The sequence below is a fragment of the Salvia hispanica genome, chromosome 1 (genome assembly GCF_029641045.1).
Source record: "Salvia hispanica isolate PSC_SH4W2 chromosome 1, Shi_PSC_v1, whole genome shotgun sequence".
NCBI classification, from domain to species: Eukaryota; Viridiplantae; Streptophyta; class Magnoliopsida; order Lamiales; family Lamiaceae; genus Salvia; species Salvia hispanica.
Window position 1 is genome coordinate 5,171,970 of NC_142692.1, and position 18,783 is coordinate 5,190,752.

Here is an 18,783-nt window from a genome sequence, read left to right on the forward strand (position 1 = left end):
ACCGACCGGTTTCGATTCGATTCTCGGTTAACCGATTAACCGAAAACCGTTTACCCACCCCAACTCCATTGTTATCTAATGTCCGCATGATGGGCACAATATTTAATATAGAAATACCAAACTCTCACAAATAAAGAAAAAGAAAAAGAAAAAGCGACTCTGGAAAACATTCCCGGGTCGGAGCCCCGACCCACCCATATAAAATCAAGAGCCCATCCACTGCTTAATTCACTCGACTCAATCGCTATTAGATCTTCGTCTCCTCTAATTTCAGCAATCATTCCCATCTGCAAACCCTAGCAATTTCTGTTCGTCGAATCTCCCAAATTTTACCAAGCAAATAGCAATCTTCAATTCCCCAACCATGGTTACGTTCTCCTCCAAGCTATCGGGCCAGATTAGGTTTCTGCTGCAGGACGTTAACGATTCCAACTCCGATTCGGTTTTCCAAGAACTATGCAACGTACGTTACGCTCATTCAATTTTGATGTTTTCTGCATTATTAAACTCAATTTAAATGCGTGGATTTCACTTGTTTTGTTTCTCTGCTTTTATTGGTTTGACTGATGATCCTGTGTTTATACTGTAAAACCCTTAGCCTCTAACTACGAGGACTGGGCTTTGTGAGCGAGCCTAGCTGTTTTATAATTGTTTGGTTTGCGTTACAATGGAGCCAAGTCTAATGTGAGAAATTACGATATGGGAGTATGTTTTAGTGAAAAGGTAGCATGAACCTTACCTTAATGGCTCATAACGCACCTCATTGATCCAGCTTATCGGAAATATGTAATCTTTAATGGCCAATGCATTGCAATTATTATTTATCAGGTGTTTATTGTTTATTTCAAGAATGTACTGTTTTGTTTGTGGTATTCGCACCCTAATAATCTTAAATTACTTCGTTGGGAACATTTTAGTAGAGGTGTGGGGGTGGCCAGGGAGGGGCTTCTATGATTTTGCTCCTTCAGTATGTAGCATAACACTTATTTACCTGCATTTGGCATCAATTAATAGTGGATGTTTATTTATTGCCAAGACAGTGGATTCATGTTTTCCTTTATTTTTATTTTTGGTGGAGTTACCATTTATTTTTGTGTACATGGTTTTACCTTTTCGAGATGGACCTGATTTAGTTTTGTTTTGAGAATTTATAGAACTCGTAGAAATTGTAGTATTGATAAGAATGTGTTTATTATCATGAAGTCTTGACTGCAGTCTTAATCCTAGCTGGCTGATCTATATGCATTTTTCTGAGTTTTATCTTGTAAATCCATGTTTAATTTGAAAAGCAATTTGATGAGTGGTGTTAATAACTTCATTAAACCTTGCTTGTTTTCAATTGAAATGTTACTGGGGCAACAACTCTAGGTTTTTTCTTTCCCCATGAAAAATATGAGATGTTTTCTGCTTCGGCATCCTATTTTGTCTTGATTTTGGACCCAAAGTAGCCATTGGCTGAACTATACTTCGTTTAGATTTTTTGTGAAAACTTTTGATTTCCCTCACCTTGTTTACTAGTAGTACAAAACATTTAATGTCAATTCTTTTGATATTTTAGTGTTGCAAAAAAGGGTCAAACACAATATGTTTTTAGATGACGAATGAAAGTAATGCCTAGAAAAATCAATTGGTTTATCTGCAGTGCATTTTGAAAATTACTAATTGATGAGACTCAGAATTATGCGAAATTTGTTGCATTTGTGTTTGTTAATTCCTGTTTCTGACATTGGAATAGATTTTCTGTTATTACTTACATACTGTTTTTGTTTCTATTATGTTTCTCTGACAGTATACAATGCATGGAATGGAGGCGAGCATATTACTTCTGCAAGCCTGTTTCGACCACATCGATATTTATTCCAGGGATTTGAAGGATATGAAGCTGCAACCGATATTTGCTTCAATATTCAAATATTTATTGGATAAACCTAACTTTAGTTCAATATTAAGTGAGTCACTGCGGTCTAAAGCCATCAATGAAGACCTACTGCTGAATCTTTCTGATGCTTTACACTTGTCGGTACCTGAGAAAATTGGAGTAGGGCTTGTTTTGTCTAATTCTGAAGATCATGATACCAGGATGTGCGGTTAGTTATTCTCATCCTTGTACACAATTACGCACACACACATGTATATATATTTATTATGTAGGAGGTTGAATGCATACAGCAGTTTATTGTTTTATCTTTGTGGAGTTCTTCTACGTGTTCCACTAAAATTGTAGCCCTTTTCTTGGTTGTATGCAGGAAAGAATTTCTGCATGAGTCAGATCACAGAGTTGTGTGCCAATCCTGTTGCATTTGAGTCTTCCAAGTTAATTCACCATATTCTTGTGTTTCTCAGTCGGTCTGAAGGCCTCTCTAAGCATGTTGATTCATTCATGCAAATGTTATTTCTCGTGCAACCGAAGGACGGGGCCCAGTTTGTCATCATACCTTTTCTTCATGATGAACTACTTGAAGATAACTTCTTCAGGTGCTTTCCCTGTCTGTTTCTAGTGCATAAATAGACTAGTATTCATTCTGGAAACCATTATTACCTTTATGCTTGTGTATATGCTTGCAGAAACTCAGAGTTGATGAATGAGGGGGGTGAAGAGGATTTTGATGCCATTCTAGCAGAAATGGAGAAAGAAATTAGTATGGCTGATGTAATGTGTGAGCTAGGATATGGGTGTACTGCCAATGTGGCTCAATGCAAAGAAATGTTGTCGCTTTTCTTACCGCTCACTGATGCCACAATTGCAAAGATTCTTGGAATGGTTGCCAGAACTTATGTAGGTCTTGATGACAGCCAAAATGTCTTTGCTACATTCCGCTCTGCCCTTGGTGGTAACAGTGTCCTGGATATGCCATCTTTGAATTCTTGGAATGTTGACGTCCTTGTGGATTCAATCAAGCAACTTGTAAGTTCTATGCATGTAGTTTATGAATTTATTTGTAACATGATATCTACATTTCCAATAATAAAAGTGCCCCATTATTTTGATTTTTTGTTTGGTTCAGGCTCTGGGAACTAACTGGATTAATGTCATGGAGAATCTGGATCACGAGGGATTTTATATCCCCAATGAGGCTGCTTTTTCATTTTTCATGTCTGTCTACAAGCATGCATGCCAGGTAGAACTTGATATATAATCTATCTGACCTTCATCTATTAGTTTCGGAATGTAAAGAATCAAGCAAGATACCTAATCTGTTACTCTCATTTTCTCTTTTGCACATTTAATTTTCAGGAACCATTCCCTCTCCATGCTATTTGTGGATCTGTTTGGAAGAATGTTGAGGGTCAGCTATCTTTTCTAAAATATGCAGTCTCTGCACCACCTGAAGTCTTTACGTTTGCTCATTCTGAAAGGCAGCTGGTATACTTGCTATGATTGTTAAGTTGTTTCCAATTAACCTATGCCATCTGAAATGTGTTTATAATGCTTTTTGCCTTCTGCAGTCCTATGATGATGCTGTGCCTGGACATACATTGCAGTCTGGACCTAATCGTGCTTGGTCATGTCATGACCTGCTGGTGGTTCTGTGTCAGCTATCTGAGATGGGTCATGCAAGTTTAGTGAGATATGTCCTTGAATCTCCTCTTAATAACTTCCCAGAAGTATTGCTTCTTGGAATGGCCCATGTTAATGTAGGTGATATCAGAAATTATCTTGATTTTGTGTTCTGATTTTTATGGTTTATTGCTTATTAAGTGAACTATGTCTGGCAGACTGCGTATAATCTTATCCAAAATGAGGTCGCATCCGCTGTGCTCCCAGTGGCTCTTAAAAAGACTTCTGCAAGTGGCTTATTGTACACTCTGTGGCATGTTAATCGAAACTTGTTGCTACGTGGACTTATAGATTCCGTGAATGTTGATCCAGACAGTGTCAATAGGATTTTTGATGCTTTCCAGGAAATAAAGGTCTTGACTTCTTAAAAATCATAAATATGCTATGTTAGTTTTTTTATATATACCCCATTGAGAGGCAAATCTTGGCATCTGAACATATGTGCTAAACGTGTGTACAGGTTCTTCCACAAGTACTAGATATGTTTCCTTTTTACCTTGGCATTCGCTTGGCTGTACTTGCATCTAATAGAGAAATCATGGACCTTGAAAGCTGGTTGAGTGCTCGATTAGTGTCCAGTAAAGATGCTTTCTATGAGGTTTGTGTTTTCTCTTTTCTTGATCTCTTTCTATTAAGATCTTAGGGATGAAAAGAAAAAAGCCATCTTTTTATTGCGAAAAGAAATCATTCACCAAGACAATATTTGCTAAGACTAATTTTGGAACTGGTATCTGCCATCTTGTGGTCTCTAATGATTGCAATTCCAAAATCTGATTTATGAGTATTCCTCCAGGAATGCATCAGGTTTTTGAAGGATGTTCAGATTGGAGATCAGGACATCTCTCCCAATCACCATCACCCTTCTGGTTCTCTTTTGAATATGTACTTGGAAGCTTGTCCCACTGTCTTAAAGGTAACATTCTGACGTACATTTAATCTCAGCCAGCTTGGGATTACTAGTACTTGACCTTTCCGAAAATTGTTGTACAGGCACTTCAGTCTCATTCTGGTGTGCTTTCTTCTAATCACTTGTCTGAGGAAATTGAAAAATTGGATGTCTCTCATATGCGTTCTAATTCAAGAATGAGAAGTGCTGGGGGTTCTGATGCTGCTGCTGATGGTTATGCTGATGACATTGAAACAGAAGCAAATGCATACTTCCATCAAATGTTCTCTGGTAATCTATCTATCGATGCTATGATTCAAATGCTTACCCGCTTCAAGGAATCTCCAGAAGAAAGGTATTTTCTCCCCTTCAAATTACAAGATGATTCCTTTGGTATGTTGTTTGAAAAGGTTCATGCAACTTCCGATTATAGGCTCCTAAGTGATGTTATTATTTATGCATATGCTCTTACCACTAAAGCAGGCATTCACTTTGTTAATCATATTGTTTTTCTCGAGTTATTATTCTAAGTAAATTATGGGGATAATGGGATCTATTACTCTACCTCACCAAGTTTTATTTTGATCAAATTCATATTTCATATATCTAAAAATATAGTATCTTGTTAGAATTATTTATTAGCAGATCCTTGAAGTTTCTTGTTTTAAGTGGTCACTATTTCAATTGAATAGCATGACTTCTACATGGTGAATTTTATGGTCAGTTGGTCACATAAACTTTGCTGCTTCATTTGTTGATGCTGAAATAGAGAGTACTGCTATCATATTAGCATTTCGTTAGTAAATGCGTCATTGCTAATCTATTTGAGGAATACAATTTTTAACAGGAAAAAGTCGATATACGAGTGCATGATTGCTAATCTATTTGAGGAATACAATTTTTTCTCGAAGTACCCTGAAAGGCAGCTGAGGATTGCAGCAGTACTTTTTGGTGAGATCTTATTTACTGACTGTTCTAATGTACACAAACTATTTTTGCTGTTTGAAATGGTGGGAGGTGTTTTGTCATATGATCTGTGCATGGAATTATTGAACCCACTGGCTAGTTTGATTGTTGGACATGTCAGGATGTTCAGCCAAAATTTTATATACTATGACATCTTTTACCTCTTAGTTTGTCATATTATTTTATTCATGTTGTTGGATTGATTTAATTACCAAGTAGCTGGTTTGAATTATGAAGTCACTTTCCTTGTATTAAAATGATATTGGATTATGCTACTCTCTCTGTCCTCTAAAAATATAAACTTTGGGGATGGCACATGTTTTAATGCGAAATTAGTGAATTAGGAGAGATGATTATGTTGATACAACAAATTCTTGTTGGTCACTGGGTGAACAATGAACATGAACCCAGATAATTAGCATTGTAAAATACTCTGAACCTTCCTATTTTACTCAGCTTGCTAGTTTAATCTTTGTGAATGCTTCTTCTTCAGGATCACTCATCAAGCATCAACTAGTGACTCACCTTACGCTGGGCATTGCTTTACGAGCTGTTTTAGATGCTTTAAGGAAGCCTGCAGATTCAAAAGTTTGTTCCTTCCCATGTTATCAATTAATGTCATTATTTGAATCTCAGACTGACCTTGACCTTGACCTTTTGATAATCAGATGTTCTCCTTTGGGACCAAGGCATTGGAGCAGTTTGTGGACCGTCTCATTGAGTGGCCACAATACTGCAATCATATCCTGCAAATATCTCATTTGCGGGCTGCTCATTCAGACCTTGTAGAATTCATAGAGAGGGCACTTAACAGGATCTCAGCTGCTCATAGTGAACCTGATGTTGGCCATAGTACAACTAATGATCACCATCATGGTCTCACTCCATCTTCTGCTCCAACTACGGAGGTATTAGACCTTGAATTATTATCTTCTTGTTAACTGTTTAGTAGCTGAACCTACAGAAAAGAAACAGTTGAATGATTTCATAGCAAAAGTTACAATGTTAAAGTGCCACATGATTTTGTATTTTTCCCTGTTTGTTGTTGTGGATAATACTTATACTCCAGGTGATTTACGTGAATTTGTGTTCACTGAAATTGTGTCGTTTTGTTTTCAGCCTGCAGGCTCGCCATTTTCTCTAATTGGACCAGGCAGCACACAGTCTGGATTGCCTGTTTCTCCTTCAATTCCACTACCACAGAGACCACCGAGTTCTCTTGATGAAAGGAAACCTTCTACGACTATCTTTAATCACATGAAGCAATCACAATCATCTTCTGCGCAACCTGTTACTGCTCCTTCAAGCGAAATGCCTACCCTTCAGAAGGCAAGTAATAGATACTTTATCAACCTTGATGTAATTCACTTGATATATATTCTATTTTTACCTTATTTTGCCTCTATATTTGGAGAGCTGATCTACTCAAATCCACAATACAGTCACACAGCGGTGCTGTTCTGTCAGTACAATCTGCTTCACCGGGCTTTCCACGGTCTTCTAGATCAACCTCAGCAAGTAATTCTCATTTTTAGTGGTTTTATAACTGCTCTCTGTATTTTCCTAGCACCCTTATCCCAACAAAATATACTCTTCGCTACTTCCTCTGTGTGTGCATATGGGTTGTGGATTACATTAACAGTGGGGACTGTTGTTTCAGGATTTGGCTCTGCTTTAAACATTGAGACCCTTGTTGCTGCTGCTGAGAGAAGAGAAACTCCCGTAGAGGTGTTTGGTTATAGTTTTTTAATACTTTTTTGGTCTCTGTTTATTCTTGATCCTGATCCTTTTGTTTTTTTTTCTCTGTGATTTTGATTTTTATTCATTGTTTGTCGACTCCTTTCTAGAATGACTTGTAGTTTCGATCAGTCTTTTTGGTTACCTCTTTGCTACCTTAGCATTCTCTCAAGCATAGATGCAAGAATTTTAATATTGTCAAATAAATCTGCTACTTGACTTATCAATCATTATCCATGTTCATCAAGATACTTGTACAGTTTTGATGACTTAGAGATGACGCACCATGTACATGTAACCTTATTGCTTGGAACTGCAAAGAAAGGCCTAAATGCTAAATCAGACATGTGGGTCCTACATACATTCTTAAAATGAAGTATCTAAAGATGTACTTCATAGATTTTCAACTAGTCAATGGTTTATTGTGTAACTGAGACATTCCTTAGAAGTTAGAACTCATTTGAAGACTGCCAATTGAATATTACGATGATCTGCAGAGTATAAAAATCAAGTTAGACCAATTTTCTCAACTTCATATCTTTGATACTATGTTTGTTCTGCCATCCCTATCGTGTACTGGTACTTCAAATATCTAGCACAGCATGACAGCTGCTTGCTTAAATGCTGATACATGGTAGCACTCTAGGCTTCTGTGCTTTCTGGTATCATATGGTGATTAAAGAATTATGCATATATCTACAATGGTAAAAACTATTTATATGCTTGAGAATTAGTTACAGTCTTCAACCCTGGCTGGACTGTAAAGCTGATTTATGTAGCATTTTCTCAGATATTGCGGAGTTTTATTTTCTGCATGTTCTGCTAAGAGATTATCAGACTATGTCTTAGTTGTATATGAATTATGTGCGGTGTATATTCTGGCCTTCTTTTCCATCACTTGTGATGTTTGTCTAATCTGTTGTTATTGTTTAATCTCTATCAGTATCTGACTGTTTCATTGATCTATGGAACAGGTTCCAGCATCAGAAGCTCAGGACAAGATATCTTTTATTATAAATAACTTGTCTGCTGCAAATGTTGAGGCTAAAGCTAAAGAGTTTAGTGAAATTCTAAATCCTCAATTCTATCCGTGGTTCGCACAGTATATGGTTATGAAGAGGTAAATGTTGCTTGCCAATGCATACCTTATCTGAAACAGTTCTCTGGATGTATTATTTTGAGGTTATTCTTACTGGCTTGATTTTAAATAATATAAAATGACATCTTGACCCTTTTGTCATTTTTTTGGGCAGGGCAAGCATTGAAACAAATTTTCATGATTTGTACTTGAAGTTTCTTGATAAAGTAAATTTGAAACCTTTGTTCAGAGAGATTGTACAGGCCACTTATGAAAACTGCAAGGTCTGATTTTGTCGATTTTAATTGATTTCCTTTCAAAAAGGTGGTGTTTATTCTTGATATTTGTATGTTCAGGTTCTTGTTGGATCAGACCTTATAAAGTCTAGTGTGGAAGAACGATCACTGCTGAAAAATTTAGGAAGCTGGCTTGGGAAGATTACAATCGGCAAAAATCAAGTTCTAAGGGCACGGGAGATAGATCCAAAATCTTTGATTATAGAGGTTTCTTTTCTTCTATTTTGTTGTTTAGTTGACTTAATAAAGTTGGAGTTGGATTGTCTGAGAGCATCATGTAGCCATTATGATCTCATCTTGTTGATTTGATTTTTCTGACATGTGGAAATGTACTATTTGTTGTTCTGTGCTTTTGCAGGCATATGAAAAGGGACTTATGATAGCTGTTATTCCTTTTACCTCAAAGGTATGATCTCTGGTTTATTTTATATGTACTTGCAAATCCAAGTTTATTGACTTAATGTGCTTGTTTTAGATTCTGGAACCCTGTTCGAACAGTATTGCATATCAGCCTCCCAACCCTTGGACAATGGCGATTCTTGGATTGCTTGCTGAGATTTATGCAATGCCAAATTTGAAGATGAATCTCAAATTTGAGATTGAGGTAATTCTGGCTATTCTTTGCTCAAGGGGATCACTTGAATTTGAGAGGATTTTCTTAATTGAGATCTCTTTGGTTTCAGGTCCTGTTTAAGCATTTAAGTGTTGACCTTAAGGATGTTACACCTACTTCTCTTCTGAAGGAAAAAGTCCGAGAAGTTGAAGGTAATCCTGATTTCTCAAATAAGGATGTCGGATCTTCACAACCACCAATAATGAATGAGGTGAAACCTGGAATAATTTCGACATTGAACCATGTTGAGATGCCCCTTGATGTTGCTGCCTCTCCCCTTCCTGGTGGACACTCTCGTATAATGTCTCAGGTTTGTGTTTCAATTGTTCTCTTTTGATCTATTAGCATGATTGGAGGTTGATTTTGTGATCAAAATAGCAGTATGCTGCTCCGCTCCATCATTCATCTGGAACTTTAACGGAGGATGAGAAGCTAAGCTTGGGGTTTTCTGACCAGCTGCCTTCTGCTCAAGGCCTTCTACAAGGACAGGCACAATATGCAGTTAATCAGGTCTTTCCAGAGTTCCACTTATATTTGCTTCTGATGATGTTTTATTTAAATACCGACTGATGATCTGTTATTTTTTGTTATGTTGCAGGTTCCTGTACCAGCAGCTAATATTGAACAGCAAGTTGTTGTCAATAAAAAGCTTCAGGCTTATGGCTTACACTTGCATTTCCAGAGGTCTGAGTTAGTAACTGTAACTGTTCAATTTTATTTGACAATGATATCCATCAATCGTTTTCAGCTATATCAGTGTTTCATTTCCTTCAGTGTACTTCCAATTGCCATGGATAGAGCTGTTAAAGAAATAGTGTCCAGTATCGTGCAACGTAGTGTTTCTATTGCGACTCAGACAACTAAGGAACTTGTCTTGAAGGTATATTTTATTCCAATTCGTTGATTTTGAAGGGTGTTTGTATTAGTAGTGCATGTTACAAGGCAAACAAATTGTTTCCTAAATAATTTGTTTTTTTTTAATGGCAGGATTATGCCATGGAGCCCGATGAGACCCTTACACGAAATGCGGCACATTTGATGGTGGCAAGGTTGGCGGGAAGTCTTGCTCATGTAACCTGCAAGGTACAGATGAACCTTTGTTTTATTACTTGCTAGTGGTAAATGTTGATGATCTTTTGAATTGTCAGAATATTACTTGAATACTCCTCATGTGATTAAAGATTCTTTTTCATTATTTTTAGGAACCTTTACGTGGTTCAATATCAACCCAGCTCAGAAACTCACTTCAGGGCTTCAACATATCAACTGATCTATCAGAACAAGCAGTTCAACTGGTGACTAATGATAATCTTGACCTAGGCTGTGTGTTGATTGAACAAGCTGCAACTGATAAGGTAAATTGAAATTATTACAAGTTATCTGTTGCTTCATACAGGTTATGACAACTGGGTCTTGAAAACCAGTACTGATAAATGTTCCCTCCGTCCCATGCTACTAGCACTTTTCATTTTGACAGCGTAAATATATTGGAATTTGAAGTGTAGTAAGGCAACACTTAATTAACTCTAATATCTTGATTAAATGCCATAATTTTTACTTAAATTAGAAACTGTGCAAATTTTTACTTAAAATACCATAATTTGAAATGTGCAAGTAGCATGGGACAGAGATAGTATTTAAAATTGAGTGGAGATGAGATGTAATGCTATATTTGTAAATACCTGTGGTATGTAGCTATATTTTGTGTGTTATGAGATGTAATGCTATATTGTTAAAACATTCTTGACATTTCATGTTGAGCTGTTGAGGGAGGGTTCCCCACTTTTCATATTCCCTTTCTTTAAATGCCTATTTTTAAAATATTCTAATAACATGTGAAAGTGACACGGTCCTTCTGAACAAGTGCTAGCAATAAGAACTAAACATTGGTTTTTTTCTGAAGTGTATTTCTTTATATTGGCCAACCCTTCTGGTCTGTTTGTCGACGAAAAGTTAATTTAAGGTGTTTTGTGATTTCTACTTTTCTGGTAATGCTCATGTTTCATTTTAAAGATTGAAGAAATACTGTGTCATGTTTCCTTATACAGCTATGTTACACGTAAGTCAGGCATGTTTCCATGTAAGCATTGATGCATATCATGTCTGAAAAACATACTTGATGTTAACTCAAGTGGATGATAAAGCCCCGTTTACTGTATATGAAATGGATCCCAAATCGTAATGGTGGTATCGTGTGAGCTAGTGTGTGTGGATGTGCAGAGAGTTACAATTTGTGAACTTGATGGTCTGTTGATACTCCCTCAAGTTTTAAGAAATTGTTTGATGCCGTGGAGGAAAGAAAGTGGTTTGAAAAAGTTAGTGGAATGTGGTTCCCACTTTTATATAGGATTATTAATTTTTAATGGAATGTGAGTGTAATGATTTAGTGGAGTATGAGGCCCACTTACAAAAAAATGGGAAAAAGTAAATGGGCCTTTAAATCGTGGATGTCCCAAATTGGCAAAATGAGTCATTGTTTCATGGGTGGAGGGAGTATTTCTTCTTTTTTGGGTTTATAATAATATTTTTTGTATTTTGTCTTTATTTCCAATTTTAACCTCATTTTCATTACAGGCGGTTCAGAGCATTGATGGGGACATAGCTCAACAACTTTCTATCAGGAGGAAGCATAGAGAAAGTGTTGGTGCTAGTTTTTTTGATGCTAGTCTTTATGCACCGGGTCAAATGAGCATTTTACCGGAAGCCCTTCGTCCTAAACCAGGCCAGCTGTCACACTCCCAGCAGCGAGTTTATGAGGTGATTGTTTAACAAATTCTTGGAAACCTGTCACATTCATTTATGTGATCATTTTGTTTCTGATTTCATTTTCTCTCATTTTGTTTGCAGGATTTTGCTCGGTTTCCAGGACAGAATCGGTCCACCCAGAGCTCAAATACTGCTCCAGTTGGCCTCTCTGCTTCATCAGGAGGTGGTGGTTTGTCCAGGCAATTTGCATCTACATCTGGCCAAATCAGTGGTAGCATATACTCGCCTGGCCTTATTAGCACTGGAATTGGTGCTGTGCCCCAGACATTGGAAATGGGCTCGGATGAGATTGAACCTTTTGGATCCCAGGTTCCTACAAGGTTTGTTTAGTTTAGGGTTTTGTTTTGATTTTATAGTACTATCATTCAATAATTTTTTTTTTCCTATGAGTAAACCCGAACAAAAACAAAAAGGAATCAAGTATATATGATTCTGGTGATTATATTGCAGTCTTCCTTCAACACATATTTCAGTTGGTGATGGTCCTCAAACTTCTGAAAGTGACACCATTCCTTCATTGCCTCATACCTCGACTACTGATGTGCAAGTGGTGGAACCTTCTAGCTCTGCAAAAGTAAGTACATTCGGTGTAAATATGTCTTTTTTTGTGTGCACTTTTTTACCTTATGAATTCATTAATGCAGGAACTTGGAAATGCTGCACAGCCTACTAATGCAACTCTATCTTCCGAGCGTCCTGGAACTAATGTCACAGAGCCTTTGATAACCACTGGGGATGCATTGGAAAAGTACCAGACTATCTCAGAGAAGGTATATGTACTATATGCTCTTCTATTATATGGATTTAACTAATTTTTTGAGAATTTAGTCCTTGGAATCAGCATTTTTGAGTTTGGTTTACTTTGTTTTGGCTTTTAACATACTTATCAAACCCATTTCAGCTAGAAAATCAGTTGGCTAATGAAGCGAAAGAGGTTGAGATTCAGGTAAAAAAAGGCGATATCACATTTATCTCATTACGTGCTCTCCATTGCTACCTATATCTTAGATTTCTGTTACGTGTTTATCTGACTGTCAGTATGGTCTTTACAGGCAGTTATTGCTGAAGTTCCTGCAGTCATCCTTAGGTGCATCAGCCGAGATGAGGCAGCCTTGGCTGTCGCCCAGAAGGTTGGCCATTATTCTGGTGCATATTTACTGCTGTCCTGGAAATCATCTTACATAGGATTACTTTGTTCCTTTAGGCTTTCAAGGGCTTGTATGAAAATGCATCAAATTGTGCTCATGTTGATGCTCACCTTGCAATCCTGGCGGCTATACGTGATGTCAGCAAGCTTGTGGTTAAGGAGCTCACTAGCTGGGTATATCCAATTCAATATATTCTTTTTAAGTCCGGCTGGGAGTATGTTTATTGCATTTATTAACATGTAAGTGTTTAATGTCTCAAATCTCAATTATGACAGGTTTTGTACTCTGAGGAGGATAGGAAGTTCAATAGAGATATCACTATAGGTCTTATTCGCAGCGAGTTATTAAACCTTGGGGAGTATAACGTTCACATGGCAAAGCTTCTTGATGCTGGGAGAAACAGTATGTATAAAAAATTGTATGTCTAGTATGATGAATTGGAGATATTAATAGAGATTTCCGTGTCTATTGTGCAGAGGCTGCAACTGAATTTGCCATTTCTCTCATACAAACTTTGGTTATGAACGATTCTAAAGTGATATCGGAGCTTCACAATCTTGTAGATGCTCTGGCAAAGGCATGTTTACTTTCAATGATGCCTGCGACGTTATGGATTATTTCTGGAGTTTCTAACTATTTTCCTTATTTTCAGCTTGCTGCAAGACCTGGATCCCCGGAGTCATTACAACAGCTGATTGAAATAGCTAAGAACCCAGCTAATGCTGGAAATTTGTCTCCTTTGGCTGTTGGTAAAGAAGAAATTGCACGAACCCCTAGGGATAAAAAGGTCCTCAGATATTTCTTCTCTTCCACACTTTTAGTCTTTGATCTCTTGATAATTTTCTCAACATCTGATTTTTTTTTAGTTGCTGGAACAGACCACTGTTCCTGGAACAAGCAGGGAAGAATTCAGTGTGACAGAATTGGTGGATTTTGATCCTGCTGGTTTCTCTGAACAGGTACTTAATATTGGATCTGCTTATCATTTTATAAATCTGTATGTAGTAGTACAATGATGGTTTGGAAGATATTTGATGGTTTTATGCATGCTTATACTCTCCTTAAGGCTACACATATGGTCTCACATCTTGTTTAATAAAATACTAGGTTTGGATTGAAATCTCCAACCCCTCTTCCTTTCCCATGATTTTGTGATTATTTTTTCAATTGCACTGAATAACTAACGTTTTTGTTTTTGATAGAAGTAGGATGTGATTAGTGCTTTTTCTCAATTTTGTCATCTGGATCCAAATGAATGCTTTGAGACTTTTCACTGCCTTACCTTACATTGCAGTATCAACAATTTGTCATATTGTCTTTTAAATAATTTTTGAGCTCTTAAAAGAGCGGCTCGTGTAGCATTTGCACACTCGTTGCAGCATATAGCTGATTTCATGGAACCTGTAACATAGTTCGGAACAAGCTTTGAAGTTATAGTTACAGTGAATTAATTTAATCAATATTAGTTGGAAGTTTAAATGGTATTAAATTTTTCACATTTTCCTTTTACTACTTTATGCGTGCTTATTTACCACAGATAGTTCTCTTGTAGTTCTTTGTTAAAGGATGGTGGAACATCTTTTTTTCTTAAACAGAAATTAGATCACACTTTTTGTAGGCATGGATTCCATGTTTTATAATCATATGTTCTGACCTTTGAATATGATACCGACACAGGTATCCGCATTATTTACTGAATGGTACCAAATATGCGAACTGCCCGGAGCAAATGATGCAGCTTGTGCTCGCCATGTTTCACTCTTGCAACAGAGAGGGCTTCTTAAAGGAGATGAGATGACGGATCGGTTTTTCCGCAGGATTATGGTGAGGGTCCTATTCCAATCTTACTATAATTAACAATATAGTTCAGTTATAATGGTTATTTTATGTTAATTATGGTCCAATACCAGGAACTCTCTGTTTCACATTGTTTATCATCGGAGTCACTTTCATTTCTCGCTATCGACATGTATGCGAAGTTAGTTTTCTCGGTTCTGAAGGTGGGCATCTCATAAGTACTTTTGGCAATTAAATATATTTACAATCCCTATATTCTCAGTCCTCCATACTGTCTGCATTAACTCTTTCAATCCTTCCAGTTTTTCCCTGCGGATCAGGGTTCCAGTAAACTTTCACTTCTGCCCAAGGTATGAGTTTCAGAATAGAGATGGATTGTTTATTGTGATGAGGTGTCTGGGTTTCTAATGTACTCTACTATGTTTGCTTTAGGTTCTTGCTGTTACGGTTAAATTTATTCTAAAAGATGCCGAGGAGAGAAAGGCGTCATTTAATCCAAGGCCCTACTTTAGGTTGTTTGTTAATTGGCTGCTTGATTTGTGTTCATTGGATCCAGTATTTGATGGTGCAAATTTTCAGGTACCATATTTTGGCATTTAGTTCAGCTATGGGTTTGTAAGATTGTTACCTTTTTCCCATTAAAGATAATGACTCTATTCCAAGATTTAGTTTCTGGTCCAGGTTTCTTTTCAAGTAGGCTTTTCAAATTGTATAGCTACTTCTTTTTAAATATTAATTGTCGTGTAACCTTTTCAGGTATTGACTGGTCTTGCGAATGCCTTCCATGCAATTCAGCCTCTAAAGGTCCCAGGGTTCAGGTTTGTGCTTATACTTGTCTAATGCTCACCTATTAATCTAGGGAGAGTACTGATATACAAAGTGAACCATCCCAGGCATATTTTGCTCACAGAAATACTGTACATCCACAAGCTAATAGGATGAATTTAAATTATTGTCTGCTTTATTTATAAGAGTTCAGCTTTAATTGTTTGCAAATATGATCTGCATATTGATTGAGTAGCTTTCATTAGCTTCAATGATTTGATTATGGTTGAGCCAGGACTATTCCAGTATTATTATATTACTCCCTCTGTCCCACCAAAGATGACCCACTTTCTTTTTTAGTTTGTCCCATCCAAGATGACCCACTACTAAAAATAGAAACTTCTTTATTTTTACTTTATTTCCTCTATCTTACTGTATTCTCTCCACCTAACACAAAATAAAACTGCATAAAATGATGTGCTACCCAAGGAAGGGGTCATCTTCCTTGGGACGGGGGAGTACTTACTTATGGATTCACACAAACTCACATCCATAGCACTCAATCGATTACATTCTTCTTTCTAGAATGAATTATATGTTAATTTGATGCCTTTCATATCTAAGAATAGTTTGAGGTTAGTCGCTCCTAATTCTTTTATTCTTTGAATGGATTATATGTTAATCTGATACCTTTCATATCTAAGAATAGTTTGAGGTTAGTCGCTCCTAATTCTTTATTCTTTTTCCATGAAATTGCGTGACAAACCAATAGTTGATATGATATGGTCTGAATTTTTTTTGTTTGTGCGTATCATATACTCCCTCCGTCCCAATAAATATGCAACATTTGGTTTTTGGCACAGGATTTTATGAAGTGTTGTTTTGTGAGTTAATGAGGAGAGAGTAAAGTAAGAGAGAAGAAAAAGTAGAGATAGGATTGTTTCCATTTTAGTAAACGTTTCATTTTTATTGGGACAACCCAAAAAGGAAAACGTTGCATTTCTAATGGGACAGAGGGAGTACAAATTATGGTTGGCTCACCAATTTTGAGTGATGATATCGATATTCATATTGTTGACATTGAAGCTGCTCAATTTTGTATGAGACTAACTTGTCTAGCTGCTTTCAGCTTTGCATGGCTTGAGTTGGTAAGTCATAGAAGTTTTATGCCAAAGTTGCTCACTGCAAATGCACAAAAAGGATGGCCATATTTCCAGAGATTACTGGTGGACTTGTTCCAGTTCATGGAGCCATTCCTGAGGAAAGTTCAACTTGGGGAACCGGTTTGTATACAATTCTTAGACTATTTCCATGTTCTCGACCGCTGTTGTGTGTTGATGCTGATGCAACTTAATCGTGTATATCTCCAGGTGCATTTTCTATACAAGGGGACACTACGAGTGTTGTTGGTGCTACTTCACGATTTTCCGGAGTTCCTTTGTGATTATCATTTCAGCTTTTGTGATGTCATACCCCCCAGCTGCATACAAATGCGGAATATAATCCTTAGTGCATTTCCTCGCAATATGAGGCTTCCAGATCCTTCTACTCCTAACTTAAAGGTCCATATCTGAAATTAATATTATCTATTGCTTGGACTGTATGATTGTTTCTGAATACCACACTATGTGATGCTGTAGATTGACCTTCTGCCTGAGATTACTCAATCACCGAGAATTCTTTCAGAGGTTGATGCCGCACTTAAAGCAAAGCAGATCAAGAACGAAGTGGATGAGTATCTTAAGGTAAAGACAAGAAAGTGAATATAACGATTAATCTGTAGTTTTAAAGCTTTCTTCTGTGGATCTCATGTTATAAGCAATTTCCTATGCAGACTAGGCAACAAGGATCTGCATTTCTCACTGAGTTGAAGCAGAAGCTTCTTCTCTCGCCAAATGAAGTTGAACGTGCTGGGACTCGTTACAATGTTCCTCTTATTAATTCCCTTGTTCTTTATGTTGGGATGCAGGTCCGTCCTTCCAAATTTCTGTTACTAATTCCTATTAACTCAATCAGCTACTCTTTTTTTGAAAATTTGCTCCTTTTCCCTTATATGTTTGCGATCTTTTACTCTGATCTAAGTCAAATATCATTTTGAAATTTTGTTAGGCTCAACAACTGCAAGCGGGTCATACTCAAACCATGGCTAATATAAGTGCATTCTTAGTGAGTGCTGCTCTGGATATTTTTCAGACGTTAATAATGGATCTTGATACAGAGGGCCGATACCTCTTCCTTAATGCTGTTGCCAACCAATTGCGTTATCCAAACAACCACACCCATTACTTCTCCTTCATTCTTCTTTATCTATTTCATGAATCAAACCAGGTGCGCAATGCTCTCTCCTTAAGCTTCGGAGAAATTCCCCAGAGTCAAAATCTCAACATTTGTTGTCTATATGGTTATCATTTGATGCAGGAAACGATCCAGGAGCAGATTACCAGAGTATTATTAGAACGTTTGATTGTTAATAGGCCTCATCCATGGGGTCTTCTGATTACGTTTATTGAGCTGATAAAGGTAAAAACGTGATTAAAAATTTTCTTAGGGAGGATTTTTGGATGGTTTCCTAAGCCCGTTGGTACTTTGCAGAATCCGAGGTACAGCTTCTGGAGTAGATCGTTTACGAGGTGTGCCTCTGAGATCGAAAAGTTGTTTGAATCAGTATCGAGGTCATTTGGAGGCCCTAAACCTGTTGATGACAGTCTTGTATCCGCCGGGATACCCGACAATCTTCATTAAACCAACCTTATTTATATGTACCTCTGTACAAATGTACTAGTAAATGTTCTTTAGGAGTAATATGCATCGGAGAGTTGAGAATTTGTCTATTATAATCATGGTTTAGTAATTTTCTCTAGATGTAATTATCTACGATACTCTTATGCCAATATATGTTATTGTTTTATGGTTTTGGTTCAAAAATATTATGTTACTAGTATTTGGTACTTTCTGATTCTAGACATTACCATTTTATCTTATTTTAGATCAAGAAAATGAAAAGCTATTAAAATTTTAATGGTCGATACAATTTAACTTTATAACTGGTTGAATAATTATTGGTTAACTAGTAATCGAACGATTTTTAAATCGGTATTTTAACTTAGAATCGAATGCTTTTAATCTGGTTATTGAAATCAAGTAACCTCAGTCGAATGCAGAATTATAGCTG

The 18,783-nt window shown here is 36.9% G+C and overlaps 1 protein-coding gene across 4 annotated transcripts; it reads left to right on the top strand.

Moving 5' to 3' along the window:
* The first annotated feature begins 224 nt into the window (after positions 1 to 224).
* Positions 225 to 18,519, top strand: LOC125185430 (transcription regulator). Of its 4 annotated transcripts, none has more exons than XM_048081956.2 (51): positions 225 to 463; positions 1,790 to 2,087; positions 2,247 to 2,475; positions 2,566 to 2,905; positions 3,006 to 3,119; positions 3,236 to 3,364; positions 3,448 to 3,636; positions 3,718 to 3,912; positions 4,020 to 4,157; positions 4,353 to 4,472; positions 4,550 to 4,800; positions 5,293 to 5,396; positions 5,905 to 5,999; positions 6,080 to 6,319; positions 6,531 to 6,740; positions 6,854 to 6,929; positions 7,072 to 7,139; positions 8,123 to 8,268; positions 8,402 to 8,510; positions 8,583 to 8,729; positions 8,881 to 8,928; positions 8,998 to 9,126; positions 9,206 to 9,445; positions 9,514 to 9,645; positions 9,734 to 9,819; positions 9,910 to 10,015; positions 10,123 to 10,218; positions 10,338 to 10,490; positions 11,710 to 11,892; positions 11,983 to 12,221; positions 12,352 to 12,475; positions 12,546 to 12,671; positions 12,803 to 12,847; positions 12,954 to 13,031; positions 13,106 to 13,222; positions 13,325 to 13,451; positions 13,526 to 13,626; positions 13,702 to 13,836; positions 13,916 to 14,008; positions 14,727 to 14,873; positions 14,960 to 15,049; positions 15,149 to 15,196; positions 15,279 to 15,425; positions 15,603 to 15,664; positions 16,741 to 16,894; positions 16,982 to 17,173; positions 17,252 to 17,356; positions 17,446 to 17,580; positions 17,721 to 17,939; positions 18,030 to 18,131; positions 18,204 to 18,519. In XM_048081956.2, exons 1-51 carry the CDS (start codon positions 365 to 367, stop codon positions 18,351 to 18,353), a joined length of 7,206 nt encoding a protein of 2,401 aa, XP_047937913.2. In that variant the 5' UTR covers positions 225 to 364; the 3' UTR covers positions 18,354 to 18,519. The 4 variants fall into 4 exon arrangements, with proteins under 4 accessions (XP_047937913.2, XP_047937915.2, XP_047937914.2 ...); XM_048081958.2 differs by having other exon boundaries at positions 13,928 to 14,008; XM_048081957.2 differs by having other exon boundaries at positions 9,517 to 9,645.
* Positions 18,520 to 18,783: the final 264 nt, after the last annotated feature.